Source organism: Salmo trutta, chromosome 21 (genome assembly GCF_901001165.1).
Source record: "Salmo trutta chromosome 21, fSalTru1.1, whole genome shotgun sequence".
Taxonomy (NCBI): Eukaryota; Metazoa; Chordata; class Actinopteri; order Salmoniformes; family Salmonidae; genus Salmo; species Salmo trutta.
The window spans coordinates 30,014,739-30,035,385 of NC_042977.1; the positions used below are offsets into that span (position 1 = coordinate 30,014,739).

The following is a 20,647-nucleotide window of genomic DNA, read 5'->3' on the forward strand; positions in this document are numbered from 1 at the left end:
GCCACTCCGGCAGTTCAGCGCAGTCTGGCCACTCCGGCAGTTCAGCGCAGTCTGACCTCTCTGGCGACGGTTGACTGGCGGGCAGCTCTGGCGACGGTTGACTGGCGGGCAGCTCTGGCGACGGTTGACTGGCGGGCAGCTCTGGCGACGGTTGACTGGCGGGCAGCTCTGACGACGGTTGACTGGCGGGCAGCTCTGACGACGGTTGACTGGCGGGCAGCTCTGACGACGGTTGACTGGCGGGCAGCTCTGACGACGGTTGACTGGCGGGCAGCTCTGACGACGGTTGACTGGCGGGCAGCTCTGACGACGGTTGACTGGCGGGCAGCTCTGACGACGGTTGACTGGCGGGCAGCTCTGACGACGGTTGACTGGCGGGCAGCTCTGACGACTGTTGACTGGCGGGCAGCTCTGACGACTGTTGACTGGCGGGCAGCTCTGACGACTGTTGACTGGCGGGCAGCTCTGGCGACTGTTGACTGGCGGGCAGCTCTGGCGACTGTTGACTGGCGGGCAGCTCTGGCGACTGGCGGGCAGCTCTGGCGACTGGCGGGCAGCTCTGGCCCCGTCACACAGCCCTTGTGCCCCCCTAAAAAAGTATTGGGGGTGCCTCTCGGTCTCCCAGTCCTTGCCAGCCTTCTTCCGCTGCTTGGTCCTGTGAAGGTGGGGAATTCTGTCTCGGTTGTCATCTGTAATGGAGGACCAAGGCGCAGCGGAAGTGTGGATACTCATATTTTATTTCCCCAACAAAAGGAGTAAAGCATCCACCGGAAACCAAAAAACCACAACAGCAGCAACAGTTTGCAGGCATAAAAACCACAGTGCAAAACAATGCCCCACAACCCTAAAGACAAACACACACACCTATATAGGACTTCCAATCAAAGGCAACTATACACACCTGCCTTCAATTGGAAGTCCCAATCATCAACCCAACATTTAACAAACACAAACCTGCCACGTCCTGACCCCAAAACTAAAACACTAGCTCCATCTGCTGGTCAGGACGTGACAGGTGGACTTAGGGGGTCATCTGCAGGGCACATAAACATGATCATCCCATCAGTTACATAACCATGCAACCATAACATGTTTGTCTGGAGAATGTCTTTTTTAATTGGTCACTTCCTGGTGTAGTATTAGTTAATCACACTTTATCTACGGTTAACACTGAACACCTCTACACCCCTCCCCAGACCTTGACACACACACACAGTCTCTCTGTGCCTCTGATACCTCATGTTTTTCATCGCATGATGAAGCATGGTGACTTTGTGCAATGACTGGACTATTAGTCAATGTCTTGAGACACCAACTGAAACTACCTTGTCATATGTAGATAGTGAAAGGTTGTTGGGTCATTCCACGAAATGAGTTCCTTTTACATCCCTTTGATATTTTAAGAAGAAACTGCACCAAAATTGCATTTAAAAAGCATGTTATATTAAATGAAGTGCCCTTTAATATAGACCACGTGTAAAATTTAGTAAATCAGACTTGCTAAAGTGCCAAAATTCTGTATTTTGGCATGTCCCTCTGTGACTTCTAACATGTAAACCCTGTTACCGATAGATTAACCTAAAGTATCAGACGTAAAAGAAAATGCCTGAGCGGAGTTCATACATTCTGTTTTCAGCGGAAAAGGAAGCTGGGTGGAATTAGCTGTATCCCTAAAAAAATGTATGTGTCCGGTTTTTGGCAACTCCGCTAAGTCTACCCATAGATAGACAGGCTAGAATTATTTTAACAATACATTATTTTTTTGAATCTTGCATTCAATTGCCGCTCACTGTTGCACACACAAGCTTCCATTCATCCTTTCATAAGGGAATTTATGGCTGATTTAAGATGAAATCATCAACCCTGTTACTTTATTTTGCACTTAATAGGCTCTTACTATCGGAATATTTTTACAGAGTTATTACACTACCCAAAAGGGACTCATTTTATGGAACGACCCTGTTATTTTCCCAGTCTGATGAAATGCTGGCCCTGGTAAACACAATTGGTACATTGGAGGTGTACCCTGGATAACGTCCAGATAACCTTTATTCATGTTCAAGAATCAGACACATGCATTTCTCTTGCATTGTATGCTTTAGTGACACACAGTATGTATCATCTTGCAATGATTTATTGGATGCCCTTTAGTCATGTTGCAAGCCTACTCAACAACCAGCTCATGTGTTGTAGCCTCCTCAATGTTGTGCATCAAATTCACCAGCCATTGTGGGAAAATATCCTCCTATAGGGATATAGTGAAGAGAGTATCATGGACAAAATGGTCAAAATGTGTGTTTGATCACTATAATTGAATGCACTTTTGATGTACAGTACCAGTCAAAAGTTTGGAAACTAACTCATTCAACGGTTTCTTTATTTGTACTATTTTCTACATTGTAGAACACACACATATGGAATCATATAGTAACCAAAAAAAGTGTTAAACAAATCAAAATATAGCCACCCTTTGCCTTGATGACATCATTGCACACTCTTGGGATTCTCTCAACCAGCTTCATAAGAATTGCTAAGCGCAAACCAAATGGGATGGCGTATCGCTACAGAATGCTGTGGTAGCCATGCTGGTTAAGTGGGCCTAGAATTCTAAATAAATCACCCCCACACCATCACACCTCCATGCTTCACGGTGGGAACCACACATACGGAGAGCATCCGTTCACCTACTCTGCGTCTCACAAAGACACGGCGGTTGGAACCAAAAATTTGGACTCATCAGACCAAAGGACAGATTTCCACCAGTCTAATGGCATTGCTCGTGTTTCTTGGCCCAAGCACATCTCTTCTTATTATTGGTGTCCTTTAGTAGTGGTTTCTTTGCAGAAATTCAACCATGAAGGCCTGATTCATGCAGTCTCCTCTGAATAGTTAATGTTGAGATGTGTCTGTTCTTGAACTGTTCCGGATTGACTGACCTTCTTGTCTTAAAGTAATGATGGACTGTCGTTTCTCTTTGCTTATTTGATCTGTACTTGCCATAATATGGACTTGGTCTTTTACCAAATAGGGCTATCTTCTGTATACCACCCCTACCTTGTCACAACACAACTGATTGGCTCAAATGCATTAAGGAGGAAAGAAATTCCACAAATTAACTTTTAACAGGGCAAACCTGTTAATTGAAATGCATTCCTGGTGACTTCCTCATGAAGCTGATTGAGAGAATGCCAAGAGTGTGCAAAGCTGTCATCAAGGAAAAGGGTGGCTACTTTGAAGAATCTAAAATATTAAATATCTTTACTTTTTAAACACTTTTTTGGTTACTATATGATTCCATATGTGTTATTACATAGTTTTGATGTCGTCACTATTATTCTACAATGTAGAAAATAGTAAAAAAAAAAAAAGGAAAACTCTTGATTGAGTAGGTGTGTCCAAACCTTTGACTGGTAATGTACATGTATTTTGTTTGTCCAGACCATCATGACTACAGGCGTATTATTGATACTCACTGCAGTTGGCACCTTTCTCCGTCCCCTAGCCCCTCCTTTCTTCTGTGGTGGTGGTAGCTCGTCCTTCCATCTCCTCTTCTGTGGTCGTTGTGGTGTTGGTAGCTCTTCATCTGACGATGACCAGGAGAGTCTCCTCCTTGTACGAGATGTTTGTTTCACTCTTCTGTTGATGGTTAGCTGGGGCTGAAATGTAAATACTTGCATTAAACATCAACAAAAATAAAAAGTGAGAAGATGAGTTGGGAGAACAGGCTGGGCACATACTGGTTAAATCAACGTTGTTTCCACATCATTTCAATGAAATTATGTTGAACAAAAATGGAATAGGCGTTGAATTGACATCTGTGCCCAAGTGGGTTACCTCTACTTCCAGATGAACTAAATCCTCTTCACCATCAGCCTTTGCTCTATGTTTCTTAGGGAGTGTGAACCCTGTTGGGGTAATCTCCTCCCCAAGGTCACTTGTGGCCTGGGTGATATTTGGATATGGTACAGAGAGATTGTAGATCTCCACCTGTGCAGCACTACTCTGGTCCAGAGAACGGGACTGCCGGCTTGGCCTCCACACCTTTAGTGGAGACTCTTCCTCCTGATCATCCACCACCTCCTGCTCTTTTTTCTCTTCCTCCTCATCCTTCTCCTCCTCCTCCTCTTCCTCTTCCTGGATAGGTTCTAGCTGCTGTATTGTTAGTTTTGGTAAATACAGTGGCTTGCGAAAGTATTCACCCCCTCCTATTTTGTTGCCTTACAACCTGGAATTAAAATAGATTTTTTGGGGGGTTTGTATAATTTGATTTACTCATGTCTACCACTTTGAAGATGCAAAATATTTTTTTATTTTGAAACAAACAAGAAATAAGACAATAAAACAGAAACTTGAGCATGAATAACTATCCCCCCCCCCAAAGTCAATACTTTGTAGAGCCACCTTTTGCAGCAATTACAGCTGCAAGTCTCTTGGGGTATGTCTATCAGCTTGGCACATCTAGCCACTGGGATTTTTAACCATTCTTCAAGGCAAACTGCTCCAGCTCCTTCAAGTTGGATGGGTTCCGCTGGTGTACAGCAATCTTTAAGTCATACCACAGATTCTCAATTGGATGGAGGTCTGGGCTTTGACTAGGCCATTCCAAGACATTTACATTTTTCCCCTTAAAACACGTGAGTGTTGCTTTAGCAGTATGCTTAGTGTGATTGTCGTGCTGGTAGGTGAACCTCTGTCCCAGTCTCAAATCTCTGGAAGACTGAAACAGGTTTCCTTCAAATTAGCACCATCCATCATTCCTTCAATTCTGACCAGTTTCCAGTCCCTGCCAATGAAAAACATCCACACAGCATGACGCTGCCACCACCATGCTTCACTGTGGGGATGGTATTCTCAGGGTGATGAGAGGTGTTGGGTTTGTGCCAGACAGCGTTTTCCTTGATGGCAAAAAAGCTCAATTTTAGTCTCATCTGACCAGAGTACCTTCTTCCATATGTTTGGGGAGTCTCCCATATGCCTTTTGGCGAACACCAAACGTCTTTTCTTATTTTTTCTTAAGCAATGTCTTTTTTCTGGCCACTCTTCCGTAAATCCCAGCGTTGTGGAGTGTACTGCTTAAAGTGGTCCTATGGACAGATACTCCCATCTCCGCAGTGGAGCTTTGCAGCTCCTTCAGGGTTATCTTTGGTGTCTTTGTTGCATCTCTGATTAATGCCCGCCTTGCCTGGTCTGAGTTTTGGTGGGCAGCCCTCTCTTGGCAGGTTTGTTGTGGTGCCATATTCTTTCCATTTTTTTAACAATGGATTTAATGGTGCTCCGTGGGATGTTCAAAGTTTTAGATTTTTTTTAATTATCCAACCCTGATCTGTACTTCTCCACAAATGTGTTCCTGACCTGTTTGGAGAGCTCCTTGGTCTTCATGGTGCCACTTGCTTAGTGGTGTTGCAGACTCTGGGGTCTTTCAGAACAGGTGTATTATATACTGAGATCATGTGACACTTAGATTGCACACAGGTGGACTTTATTTATGTAATTATGTGACTTTTGAAGGTAATTGGTTGCAGCAGATCTTATTTAGGGGCATCATAACAAAGGTGATTGAATACATATGCATGCACCACTTTTCCATAAAAAATTTTTTTAAACAAGTCATTATTTTCATTTCACTAATTTGGACTATTTTGTGTATGTCCATTACATGAAATCCAAATAAAAATCAATTTAAATTACAGATTGTAATGCAACAAAATTACAAAAACACCAAGGGGGATGAATACTTTTGCAAGGCACTGTATATCATGTGAATCTGATTAACTTTACAGGGCTAGATAGAATACAGTTGATGTCGGAAGTTTACATACACTTAGGTTGGAGTCATTAAAACGTGTTTTTCTACCACTCCACAAATGTCTTGTTAACAAACTATAGTTTTGGCAAGTCGGATAGGACTACCTTGTGCATGACACAAGTAATTTCTATTGTTTACAGACAGATTATTTCACTGTATCACAATTCCAGTGGGTCAGAAGTTTACATACACTAAGTTGACAGTGCCTTTAAACAGCTTGGAAAATTCCAGAAAATCATGCCACGGCTTTAGAAGCCTCTGAGAGGCTAATTGACATAATTTGAGTCAATTGGAAGTGTCCCCGTGGATGAATTTAAAGGGCTACCTTCAAACTCAGTGCCTCTTTGCTTGACATCATGGCGAAATCAAAAGAAATCAGTCAAGACCTCAGAAAAATAATTGTAGACTCCACAAGTCTAGTTTACCTTGGGAGCAATTTCCAAAAGCCTGAGGGTACCACGTTCATCAGTAAAAACAATAGTACGCAAGTATAAACACTATGGGACCACGCAGCTGTCCTACCACTCAGGAAGGAGTTCTGTCTCCTAGAGATGAACGTACTTTGGTGTGAAAAGTGCAAATCAATCCCAGAACAACAGCAAAGGACCTTGTGAAGATGCTGCAGGAAACAGGTACAAAAGTATGTATATCCACTGTAAAACGAGTCCTATATCGACATAACCTGAAAGGCCACTCAGCAAGGAAGAAGCCACTGCTCCAAAACCACCATAGGGGACAAAGATCGTACTTTTTTGAGAAATGTCCTCTGGTCTGATGAAACAAAACTAGAACTGTTTGGCCATAATGACCATCGTTATGTTTGGAGGAAAAAGGGGGAGGCTTGCAAGCCGAAGAAGACCATCCCAACTGTGAAGAACGGGGGTGGCAGCATCATGTTGTGGGGGTGCTTTGCTGCAGGAGGGACTGGAGCACTTCACAAAATAGATGGTATCATGAGGCAGGAAAATTATGTGGATATATTGAACCAACATCTCAAAGCATCAGTCAGGAAGTTAAATCTTTGTCGCAAATGGGTCTTCCAAATGGACAATGACCCCAAGCATACTTCCAAAGTTGTGGCACAATGGCTTAAGGACAACAAAGTCAAGGTATTGGAGTGGCCATCACAAAGCCCTGACCTCAATCCTATGGATAATGTGTGGGCAGAACTGAAAAAGTGTGCACGAACAAGGAGGCCTACAAACCTGACTCAGTTACACCAGCTCTGTCAGGAGGAATGGGCCAGAATTCACCTAACTTATTGTAGGAAGCTTGTGGAAGGCTACCCAAAACATTTGACCCAAGTTAAACAATTTAAAGGCAATGCTACCAAATACTAATTGAGTGTATGTAAACTTCTAACCCACTGGGAATGTGATGAAAGAAATTAAAGCTGAAATAAATCATTCTCTCTACTATTGTTCTGACATTTCACATTCTTAAAATAAAGTGGTGATCCTAACTGACCTAAGACAGGGAATTTTTACTAGGATTAATTGTCAGGAGTTGTGAAAAACTTGAGTTTAAATGTATTTGGCTAAGGTGTATGTAAACTTCCAACTTTAACTGTATATAGAACTCTTGTATTATTTGTGAAGACTCAGAAGCTAGCAAAATCTCAGATCATTTCAATAGCACACAACAGCACCAAACATTTTATTTTGCATATTTTCTATTCAAACTATTCAAACTCAAAGTTTTTCAAGAGACATATTTGGTTGGAGACAAAACATATACAGATTTAAACTTACATATTGCTGTTGATTCTCCATAACATCAATTATCTAAGGAATAGAGTAAGTAGTTGTTGTTTTCCCTGAGGGTTAACTTCTCATTTGAAGTGAATATCAAGAACTGTTTATATGCAGTCTGGTTACACACCAGTTTGTAATTGTCTTGATTGTTCTTTAATTGAAGCCTGGGAGGTCAATTGACACATTTTGCAAATATGCAGGCATGGGAAAATAAAACTAGTACCCGACTTAGCTGACCCGGTGCCCTACGATCAGAAAGCAAGTTATGATGACAACCTCTACCCAGAGTTAATCTCATCTGAAATGATGTATTTGTATATTAAAGACACAGTTGTTCCAATGTCGACAACTGTAGTATTGGTGATGTTGTAGAGAGGACTGATTGTGCAGTTTAACACTCTAAATGGTAAACCTTACATCCCCTTTAATGCTTAATCATGACCTTAGAGAAATTGATTGATGGGACACACTACAAGGCCATTATAACACCATCAGCTGTTCAGTTTGATTTGCTCTTTTTTGTGTCACACTGTGGGTTCATTTGAGTGCAGTGGAGGTACTCTTTTAACCTGATCCACCATCCTGATCTCACGAGCTCACGTTCTGTTTCGCTAGACGTATTAAGTAGTGTAGTGACGTATTATGTAACAAGTTAATTATTGAACCTTTATTTAACTAGGCAAGTCAGTTGAGAACAAATTCTTATTTACAATGACGGCCAACCCCGGCCAAACCCAGACAACACTGGGCCAATTGTACGCCGTCCTATGGGACTCCCAATCACGGCTGGTTGTGATACAGCCTGGAATCGAACCAGGGTCTGTAGTGACACCGCTAGCACTTAGATGCAGTGCCTTAGACCGCTGCGCCACTCGGGAGCAAGTGAAGTGAAACAATAATGAGAGGGCAGCGGTCAGTCAGTTTTACCAGGCAAGTCCTTGGCCTAAACTACAGAAAACTGTGCCTGACAGGTTATGGCAGTACAAACAGTGACACCAATCCTGGTTTGGCAGAGACAGTGTTTGCCCAAATCAAAGACATATGAGATGACAAAAACATTCTCAGTCATAAAATGTGACTTGTTTCAGGAAACCAGGCGTATGTCGTACGCCACTACTTCACAGGAGGCATTGAACGTAAACATTTTTTTAATCAAAATTAGTTTTTTGACAGAAATGCCTTCAGGAACATGTGACCTTTCATGTGCCTTAATAACAAACTTGTATGGCATCTGTAAATACAAATACAATTCTTAAATTAGGAGCCACGGAAAAAGTCAGGAACCTTCCCGCTAGCCATTATTGGCTGAGATAATGGATGGGCTGGAAAAGCTGAGCGATGAGTTCGGATTCGTCTGTCATGATTTAGCATGCTTCTGTCTATAACATGAGCTGATCAGTATGTGTAGGTAATCCTTTCTAATGTGGCTTTTTTTAAAGATACAGTTGAAGTCGGAAGTTTACATACACCTTAGCCAGTTAGAAAGGATTAGTTTTTCACAACTCCTGACAATTAATCCTAGTAAAAATCCCCTGTCTTAGGTCAGTTAGGGTCACCAATTTATTTTAAGAATGTGAAATGTCAGAATAATAGTAGAGAGAATGATTTATTTCAGCTTTAATTTCTTTCATCACATTCCCAGTGCGTCAGAAGATTATATACACTCAATTAGTATTTGGTAGCATTGCCTTTAAATTGTTTAACTTGGGTCAAAAAAATTCAGGGGTAGCCTTCCACAATCATCCCACAATAAGTGAATTCTGGCCCACTCCTCCTGGCAGAACTGGTGTAACTGAGTCAGGTTTGTAGGCCTCCTTGCTCGCGCACACTTTTTCAGTTCTGCCAACAAATATTCTATAGGATTGAGGTCAGGGATTTGTGATGGCCACTCCAATACCTTGACTTTGTTGTCCTTAAGCCATTTTTCCACAACTTTGGAAGTATGCTTGGGGTCATTGTCCATTTGGAAGACCCATTTGTGACCAAGATTTAACTTCCTGACTGATGTTTTAAGATGTTGCTTCAATATATCCACATAGATTTCCCGCCTCATGATGCCATCTATTTTGTGAAGTGCACCAGTCCCTCCTGCAGCAAAGCACCCCCACAACATGATGCTGGCACCCCCGTGCTTGACAGTTGGGATGGTGTTCTTCGGCTTGCAAGCCTCCCCCTTTTTCCTCCAAACATAACGATGGTCATTATGGCAAACAGCTCTGTTTTTGTTTCATCAGACCAGAGGACATTTCTCAAAAAAGTACGATCTTTGTCCCCATGTGCAGCTGCAAACCATAGTCTGGCTTTTTTATGACGGATTTGGAGCAGTGGCTTCTTCCTTGCTGAGTGGCCTTTCAGGTTATGTCGATATAGGACTTGTTTTAATGTAGATATAGATACTTTTGTACCTGTTTCCTCCAGCATCTTCACAAGGTCCTTTGCTGTTGTTCTGGGATTGATTTGCATTTTTCACACCAAAGTACATTCATCTCTAGGAGATAGAATGTGTCTCCTTCCTGAGCGGTATGATGGCTGCGTGGTCCCATGGTGTTTATACTCGCGTACTATTGTTTGTACAGATGAACGTGGTACCTTCAGGCGTTTGGAAATTGCTCCCAAGGTAAACCAGACTTGTGGAGGTCTGCAATTTTTTCCTGAGGTCTTGGCTGATTTCTTTTGATTTTCCCATGATGTCAAGCAAAGAGGCACTGAGTTTGAAGGTAGGCCTTGAAGTACATGTAACGGCTGTCGAAGGGAGTAGACCAAGGCGCAGTGGGTTGAGTGCTGTCATGACGTTGCCCTCGCTCTGGGAACAGGGAGCACAGTTGACCCCCTCCCCCTTGCACCATCCCCCTACCTACCTCTCCCTACCCAGGCCCTGTGAAGGCGGTCATAAAATTCTAAAGGAGAATGTCCTGCCGCATGGCCCAGTTGAGACAGAGAGGGGTTTCATAGAGAGACAAAGGAAATTCTTCCAACTCACAGAATTGGGGAACCGAACGACATTTATGTTCTGGAGAAGGTATAAAAGATCGGCGAAGAATCCAGCTACGAACTGGTCCGCTTGGTACAATTTTGTGATACCCATTGGAGACAATAGTACCATATTACCATACTAAGGTTTATATAATAGCCTCAGCTATGGGACTTGCATCTAAATGGTTGTATACAATGATTTAATAAGATTAAAGCTATTTGGAATATGTTGAGAGGCTATGTACTGATGTTAATGCGATAGAATTGTATTTCTGTTCAAAGCTTAACTCAGTCATCGGCATGCCACCATTCTAACCGAGAGAGAGAGAACGCGGACAAAAACTCTCCAACAGGACAAAAACTCTCCAACAAGGATCCCGACGACACACTGAGCGTAAATATATATTGATTGCAATTGTTCCCGAATGAGTGAGCGTTCATGTGCAAAGGATTAGCATATCAATTGTTAATATTTATCAACTCTGTAGGGTCTTCTCGGCTGCCCTTTTTGACCCTTTGTTTTAACAAGACACCAGCCATGCCGGTTTAGCCCACAAGGGCACATTTCTCTACCAATTCTTTTTGACGATAATTACTGTTTGTATGCTTTCTGTGAATTACTTAGTTTAGTAAATAAATGATTTTAAGACAATTGATGTATAGATGACTTTTAGTAAAGACTGGGTTCGTGCAGATACAACAATTTACGACGTTTGGAATGAGACGGACGCGAGGTAAAATACACCATTTAAACCAGAAGATAATCGACCTATACTATAATATAATATAATATGTAATGTTATAATATAGGAAAGTTATATTAGGAAAATTAAAACTTTGTAATCTGAATATTTTCCTTGGTGCCCCGATCTCCTAGTTAATTACAGTTAAACGATTAATCAGTTTAATCACGTAATAATAATAACAGGGAGTTATTTTGATAAACATGTCTTCAGTTAATGGTGCCCAAAGACACGACAGTGCTCATAATTAACTTTATTACCAACACTAAACAAAACAAGAAAAACACGACAGCCAAACAGTACTGTCAGGTACACGAAAAACTGAACAGAAAATAACCACCCACAAACACAATGAGAAAAAAATAACTACTTAAATATAGTCTCTAATCAGAGGCAACGAGATACAGCTGCCTCCAATTAGAGACCAATCCCAAACACTCCCAACCTAGAGATAGACAACCTAGAATAAACATGGAAATAGACTAACATAGAACATAACCCAAAAATCCCGATACACACAAACCAAACAACCCCCTGCCACGCCCTGACCAAACTACAATAACAAATAACCCCTTTTACTGGTCAGGACGTAACAGTACATCCACAGGTACACCTCCAATTGACTCAAATGATGTCAATTAGCCTATCAGAAGCTTCTAAAGCCATGACATCATTTTCTGGCATGTTCCAAGCTGTTTAAAGGCACAGTCAACTTAGTGTATGTAAACTTCTGACCCACTGGAATTGTGATACAGTGAATTGAAATAATCTGTCTGGAAACAATAGTTGGACATATTACTTGTGTCATGCACAAAGTAGATGTCCTAACCGACTTGCCAAAACTATAGTTTGTTAACAAGAAATTTGTGGAGTGGTTGAAAAACAAGTTTTAATGACTCCAACCTAAGTATATGTAAACCTCCGACTTCAACTGCATCACAAAGAACTGCAAACATTTTGCTAATGCTTTCCATTTTCTGAAGGATGATTGTGCCATACTGACTCTCTCTGACTCTGTAAATGAATCAGACGATGAGGAAATCCCTGATTTAATTAAAAACATTTTCATTAATATTGTTAGTGTAATCCTATGAAAATAGACTCTGAAAAGATTCTAAGGGTGAGCATGAGCATCTTCTATAATTACACATTTTGGTGCTCCTAATCTCAGTTTGTTACCTGTATAAAAGACACCTGTCCACAGAAGCAATCAAACTCTCCACCATAGCCAAGACCAAAGAGCTCTCCAAGGATGTCAGGGACAAGATTGTAGACCTACACAAGGCTGGAATGGACTACAAGACCATCGCCAAGCAGCTTGGTGAGAAGGTGACAACAGTTGGTGCGATTATTCGCAAATGGAAGAAACACAAAAGAACTGTCAATCTCCCTCGGCGTGGGGCTCCATGCAAGATCTCACCTCGTGGAGTTGCAATGTTCATGAGAACGGTGAGGAATCAGCCCAGAACTACACGGGAGGATCTTGTCAATGATCTCAAGGCAGCTGGGACCATAGTCACCAAGAAAACAATTGGTAACACACTACTCCGTGAAGGACTGAAATCCTGCAGCGCCCGCAAGGTCCCCCTGCTCAAGAAAGCACATATACATGCCCATCTGAAGTTTGCCAATGAACATCTGAATGATTCAGAGGACAGCTGGGTGAAAGTGTTGTGGTCAGATGAGACCAAAATGGAGCTCTTTGGCATCAACTCAACTCGCCGTGTTTGGAGGAGGAGGAATGCTGCCTATGACCCCAAGAATACCATCCCCACCGCCAAACATGGAGGTGGAAACATTATGCTTTGGGGGTATTTTTCTGCTAAGGGGACAGGACAACTTCACCGCATCAAAGGGACGATGGACGGGGCCATGTACTGTCAAATCTTGTATGAGAACCTCCTTCCCTCAGCCAGGGCATTGAAAATGGGTATTCCAGCGTGACAATGACCCAAAACACACGGCCAAGGCAACAAAGGAGTGGCTCAAGAAGAAGCACATTAAGGTCCTGGAGTGGCCTAGCCAGTCTACAGACCTTAATCCCATAGAAAATCTGCGGAGGGAGCTGAAGGTTCGAGTTGCCAAACGTCAGCCTCAAAACCTTAATGACTTGGAGAAGATCTGCAAAGGGACAAAATCCCTCCTGAGTTGTGTGCAAACCTGGTGGCCAACTACAAGAAACATCTGACCTCTGTGATTGCCAACAAGTGTTTTGCCACCAAGTACTAAGTGTTTTGCAGAGGGGTCAAATACTTATTTCCCTCATTAAAATGCAAATCAATTTATTCAATTTTTGACATGCGTTTTTCTGGATTTTTTTGTTGTTATTCTGTCTCTCACTTATCAAATAAACCTACCATTAAAATGATAGACTGATCGTTTCTTTGTCAGTGGGCAAACGTAAAAAATCAGCAGGGGATCAAATACTTTTTTCCCTCACTGTAGTATAAACCAGCTTTTAGTTTGAAATCTTTGGTTTTTTAGTACACTAACGTACTCACTCTGTTTAGCACATGGCCTCACATGTGAATCCTTAAAGAGATGGGTGAGGCTAAGGTTTAAGAGGATGTGAACGATGCTGAATTGGTGTAAACAAAGAAGAACTCTCCAGTAGGTGTACCTAAATATTCAAGGGCCATTTTCTCAAAGTGGCCCTTGAAGACCATGTTCTAGCTCTGAGTCTCTACTTTTATCCAGTGTAAAAAACATCATTTCAAATTTTGCTACATAAGACCGAACTGAGCCGGTCATTCCAAAATGTTCTCAGTTTGACTAAATTGGCTCAACGAAAAAAAAAATCAACCATCAAATATTGCAATCTCATTATCTTGATGAACCTTTGTTAGGTTCATGAACCTTTGTTAGGTTCATCTCTTTTTTTGTTAGCATTTTCAATATCCACTCCGTCCGTGCTACCAAATTACATCTGTAGTCAGTGTTTCTAATTTGTGATACCTACAGGCATGGGGTAGCACGGTTTGATTTGATACTGCTTATTATCTTATTATCTATCCTGTTGCCTAGTCACTTTACCCCTACCTACAGTATTTGTAGCTACATACCTACCTCAATTACGTCGTACTCCTGCACGTCAACTTGGTACTGGTACCTCGTGTACGTAGCCAAGTTATCTTTACTCATTCTGTATTTATTCCTTGTATTATTATTTTTCTACGCTTTCTTTTTTTCTTGCCTTCTTGGGAAAGGCCCGTAAGTAAGCATTTCACTGTTAGTCTACAGGACTAGTTACCCTCCAATATAACAGACTATTGTGCAATAAACCAGGAGAGGACATCTCATTTCGATATTTTTATGATTTACTGTAGATTAGTTGTTTTGATATGAGTAGCAATACAATTGAAATGATCCTAACCACAGGAACATTTAAATTGTAGCTCATGAAGGGAATTGTGTTGACTGTGTCCTTGATTCCTTACTAGAACACCACAACAGACTGGTGAACCAGGAGTGTTGAGCAAGCCAGGCCAGCTCTGTATTGACGTATCTGTTACACTGAGTGAGCCCCTGAAAAACCACACATCAACACTGGGAAAACATTTAAAAACATTGGCCCACACTCAACAATTGGGAAAAAGTGACATTCCTAGGTTTATCTGTGGAAAGTAATACAGACAGACTTTGTAAACTTGCCATTGTCAGTGACTTTGGGCAGCTGAAGCATAGCAGGGAAGTTGTTATTGTAAGAACCGTGTTGATTCAAAGGTTAAGGAATGGAGCTGGAAAAGCACATTGAACATATAGGCTTTGAGTCTATCACAGACACTGACAAGACGTGGGGCGATGTGCTTTGGACCAGTTATATAGTGAGGGCAATTTGGTAGGATAGTTCGTTTTTTCTTTTAGTAGCTGATTCATAGTCAGAACATACATTACATGACCAAAAGAATGTGGACACCTGTTCATCGAAAATCGCATTCCAAAATCATGGGCATTAACATGGAGTTGGTCCCCCATTTGCTGCTACAACAGCCTCCACTCTTCTGGGAAGGCTTTCCACTAGGTGTTGGAACATTGCTTCGGGACTAGCTTCCATTCAGCCACAAGAGCATTAGTGAGGTCGGGCACTGATGTTGGGCGATTAGGCCTGGCTCGCAGTCGTCATTCCAATTCATCCCGAGGTGGTTCGATGGGGTTGAGGTCAGGGCTCTGTGCAGGCCAACCAAGTTCTTTGACACCGATTTCGACAAACTGTTTCTGTATGGACCTTCCTTTGTCATTGTCATGCTGAAAAAAGAAAGGGCCTTCCCCAAACTGTTGCCGCAAAGTTGGAAGCAAAGAATTGTCTAGAACGTTACTATATGCTGTAGCATTAAGATTTCCCTTCACTGGAACTAAGGGGCCTAGCCTGAAACATGAAAAACAGCTCCAGACCATTAATCCTCCTCCACCAAACTTTACAGGCACTATGCAATTGGGTAGGTAGCATGCTCCTGGCATCTGCCAAACTCAGATTTGTCTGTCGGACTGCCAGATCATAGCGCTAAATGTTTTTTGCGACTGCACCTGAAGAAACTTCAAAGTTCTTGAAATGTTCCGCATTGACTGACCATCATTGCTCAAGCGCATTAAGAAGGAAAGAAATTTCACAAATTAACTTTTAACAAGGCACACCTGTTAATTGAAATGCATTCCAGGTGACTACCTCATGAAGGTGGTTGAGAGAAAGCCAAGAGTGTGCAAAGCTGTCATCAAGGCAAAGGGTGGCTACTTTGAAGAATCTCAAATATAAAATATATTTTGATTTGTTTAACACTTTTTTGGTTACTACATGATTCCATATGTGTTATTTCATAGTTTTGATGTCTTCACTATTATTCTACAATGTAGAAAATAGCAAAGATAAAGAAAAACCCTTGAATGAGTAGGTGTGTCCATAATTTTGACTGATACTGTGTATATATATATTTTTTTTATACGTGTCACATATCAGTTAGCAAACAATGTAAAATAATAACAATCATTGAGTTAATAAAGCTGCATACTAACATAGTCTCTTTTTTGCTTTCTTGAGTAAGGCAGCTCCAAAATACAGGTGTTTCAGCCTTGCTCAGTGAAATCTGTGGTGGTGGGGCAGCCAGTGGAAAATACGGAGCGTAGGGGTTGGTAATGTTCTCTAGTTGCACTGTGATTGGCTCAGTGTTCTGTCACTCATGGGGACACTACTTCAATGCAAAATCCACGAGAAAAGCTTGAAAATTCAAGTGATGCCATAGAGTTATATTATATGTGCCCATCCAAGAAGGCTCAAGGTCATTGGCCACAGATAAAATTACATCAAATCATGTTATATCTTCTATAGCTTTGATTGGACTGATCATGTGTCATGCCCTGATCTGTTTCACCTGTCCTTGTGCTTGTCTCCATCCACCTCCAGGTGTCGCCCATCTTCCCTATTATCCCCTGAATATTTATACCTGTGTTCTGCCTGTTTTTGCCAGTTCATCTGGTTCGTTCAAGCTTCACAGCGTTTTTCCTGTCAGCTCCTATCATTTCCCAGCCTCTCTTTACTAGTAATCCTGGTTTTGACCATTGCCTGTCCTGACCCTGCACCCGCCTGCCTGACCTCTCTGCCTGAGCCTGCCTGCCGTCCTGTACCTTTGCTCCACCTCTGGATTACTGAACCTTGCCTGTCCCTGACCCTGAGTCGCCTGCTGTCCAAAACCTTTGCCCTACCCTGTATTTTCGACCCTTGCCTGCCTCGACCTGTCTTTGCCTGCCCCTGTTGCTACAATAAACAGTGTCACTTCAAGTCTGCATCTGGGTCTTGCCTTGATCACTGATATCACGTCAACATCATACTTTCAAAATATTAGCTAGCAAGCTAGAAAACCAGTCATCGTCATGAATCAAGTTGACAATTTACTGGCAAATCCTTTTCCATCCTTGTCATATGAAAATAAATTATAGATAAAATGTATCGGTGCTCATCGGCGATTGGACATAAACATTACACAACAAGTTGGAAATCGCAAAATCAACAATGAGTGGTTTGGAAGGATTTAGTGGTTGCAAAGCAATCACTAGCCTGCTATTCAGTGGAGTGGGTGTGTAGTCCAAGTCTGGGTTTAAGGGTCTCTTTTCCAAACTTAAAAGGATAAACATTCAACACCATGGGACAGAAAAAGTTGAATAAATTGGCCATGCTGTCAATCAAGCATGACTTCTACCGCATTCAAAACAACTGGGAACTTGGAAAAATACGAGCTCCGACTGGGAAAATACGTTTTGAACGGTCATCCAACACGGAATTCCAAGTCGGGAACTCGGGCCTCTTTCTAGAGCCCCGACCTAAAGATCACGGACATCATGATTCGACCTTCCGAGTTCCCAGTTGTTTTGAAAGCACCATAAATCCAGAGAATGCCAGACTTTAATGACAAAGTTTGATGACAAATTTGCCCACGAAGGACCGCCGCACCACCTTCCTGTTCAATGTGAGTCCAAAAATGTATTGTATGCTGCTGTATAAATGATGTAATATGCCAGGGAGATATGTATACTGTAGCTAAGAAAGTAATACTAAGTGTATGTTGTGTAGTAAGTTGTTAGTAGCCCATGTTTCTCACCCTAATAATTTGGTCCCTTTCCCCCTCATAACTTAGCCTACTGTTCTGACCTGATGGTGCACATGTAGCCTATAGCCTGTTTTAGAGAAACGTAATCATCGAATATTGTAAGAGCTTTCATTGTCTGCTTATATGCCCCCTTTATTTATCCTAAGGTTCTGACTTGGTGTACAGGGAGAGTACTGTAAGGACTTCCAATGTTTGTCTATGGAGATTGCATATATGTGTTCTCAATTTTTTACCCCTGTCAGCAACGGGTGTGGCTGAAATAGCCGAATCCACTAATTTGAAAGGGTGTCCACATACTTTTGTATATATAGTGTAACTTACATCCACTTGGACCATGGTGGTCCTGATTTGAAAGGTGATTTGAGGATTTCGTTGAGGGACAAACAACATGCCTATCAAGGGGTAACCTCATCAAGGACATGCCTTGACATCTCGGAATGGCAGAATTGCTGAATCTTGGCCTAATTCCTACATCACACACGTGCACACGCACATCAACAAATTAAATGTATTTTGTACATCAATAAAGTGTTTATTACAAAATCTGAGATAACCCAACTTTACACTGTACAAGATACAACGTTGTTTACAGCTGTAGTAGTCATTAATTTACAAAATTCTGCGTATCAAAGTGATGCGCTAAAAAGGCATTTTTCAATCACTGTAAGCATTTATAGAAGTAAGGCAAAATACTTGAAACTTGACGTATTTACATTTTTGCAGATCAAGGGAAAGTCGTCATCTCTCTATCTAATGGTCATAGTCTACAGCATGGGAGTTGGAAACACTTTGATTCTACAGCTGCCACAGATGTTGCTAAGTCTGTACGTATTTGCAGAATACTGTTTTCTTTGTGTGTGTGTGTGTGTGTGTGTGTGTGTGTGTGTGTGTGTGTGTGTGTCACAGAGCATGTGTGAAGGTGCGAGCATACATACGTATGTTTTGTTGGTTGTGCGTAAGAGTGACTGTTCCAGGTTTGGCATTAACTAAAGTTCTATAGCACACATCGGGGACTCAAGGATGAGGGCATCGCTCTGTGTGTCAAAGCCAACGCACCTTACCCAATGCCTATTTTACCGACCTCCCTGTCCCTTCAAAGCCTTGGCTACAGCCTGCTGCGTGTATAGCCGACACAGGACACACACCCCCACACATAATCCCTATCAGGGCCGAGCAATGGACGAATAACAAGCCTTGATCAATACACAACTCGACAAGTTCATGGATGCAAACAAAGCTACGTCTGACTGTGTGTGTGTTGCACCTGGTTCCCTACATTAGAAATGTAACACTAAGTGACTTACCCTTATCTAAAACCAGACCATTCTGGTTCAAAACAGTCTTACTAAACAGCCATGATTATTTGTTTGGATCCATGAGACTTAAAATATGTCACATGCAGTAAACCATATATCTTGCCTATTGAGTGTTTGACCCCCCTGACCATGACTTGCTCTAAAAAGCCAGAAACCTAGATGGCAGTAGTGCTCCTTTTGTGAAGGACGAAGTACTAAACAATAGGATGTTAGAGGAGCTCATTGCTTTGGTTTACACTCGACAGGAAACCAGACCAGTCCAGACCAGCACTAACAGGTCATGCACTACTAAAGACGTTGTGTCAAAAGCCTTTTGAGATGTTGAGGACTCTTTGAGTGTATAAAAATTGTATTTGTGCTATTTCATTTAAGATCGAACACCCACATGCATACACACATATAAATACTTCTGTATGAATACACACTTGCATGCATACCGTATTTACAGTACACGAAAACTAGCCTATTATACCTTGAAGGATGGAATGAATCCTTTTTATGTGGATAATACTGGGTTGTGCTTTGTGCATGTCCTCCTGTTGGGAGTGTACACACACAGAGGGACGACACACTATCACCTGGCTGCCACACTCACTCATACTCCTGGTCATGTCACCAGGAGCCTGATGTTCCAATGCTGGAAGCCGGAATTCTTCAGTTGATTGTGTTTGGTTGCAAACAGTGACAAGTCACTATTTATGTAACAACAAACTCAATCAAGTCTGCGTGATTTTATCGTGCAGCCATCCTAGGTGTGATTGTCCAGTTGTCCAGTCTGACCATCCTCAGAGACAGGTAACTCCTCGAGGAGCATCACTACATTGTGCAGTGGGCTGTCCCAGTATCCCAGTGTACCATTTACCCACAGGAGACCCTGGTTCAGTCTTTAGTGGGACCCCCAGTGACTTCTGACGGATGTGATAGCCCAGGACGGGGAGGTCTGGAACTCAAGTTTACAACAGTGTGGCACTTCTTCTCTCCACCTCCCTACACCGCCAATTCTTTCACCCGTTCCACCACCACTCCTCCCACATCTACATCTGTCTCCTCTTCTTCATCCTCCTCTCCCAGAGTGGGCACGCAGGGTGAGGGCAAGCATGGCATGGGGTGGATGCTGACACTGACACTGGGGCTAGAGCTGCTGTTACCCGTGCCACCGAGGCTAACCATGCTGGCGCGAACTGTGAAGCTGGCGACAGAGTTCACACTGCCCAGTTTGGTGGGAACACTGGCCTTGCCGCAGGAGTGGGCGCGGCGGTTCAGGCTGGCAGAGCGCACCACGGAGGAGGTGGTGGCGCAGCCTGCGCTGTGGACCTTGCCCTCCAGGAAATAGGTGAGCATCTCACCCTTACCCTTCACGCTGACCTTCCCCCGGCACACCAGGTCATAGTTATCCCCCAGGATACGGTACACATCCTCTGTTACCTGGGGGAGGAAAGGAGGGAGCGCGAGAGAAAGA

The 20,647-nt window shown here is 42.5% G+C and overlaps 1 protein-coding gene across 1 annotated transcript in view; it reads right to left on the reverse strand.

The window, feature by feature from the left end:
- Positions 1 to 2,017: 2,017 nt before the first annotated feature.
- LOC115157130 (adenylate cyclase type 1) overlaps positions 2,018 to 20,647 on the reverse strand; it is a 71,979-nt gene continuing 53,349 nt past the window's right edge. Inside the window, exons 19-21 of the mRNA XM_029705108.1 lie at positions 18,808 to 20,613; positions 3,474 to 3,656; positions 2,018 to 2,245 (exon numbers count right to left, since the gene is read on the reverse strand). Coding sequence (XP_029560968.1) covers positions 20,176 to 20,613 — 438 coding nt within the window. The 3' untranslated portion in view covers positions 2,018 to 2,245; positions 3,474 to 3,656; positions 18,808 to 20,175. The remainder of the gene's footprint in view (positions 2,246 to 3,473; positions 3,657 to 18,807; positions 20,614 to 20,647) is intronic.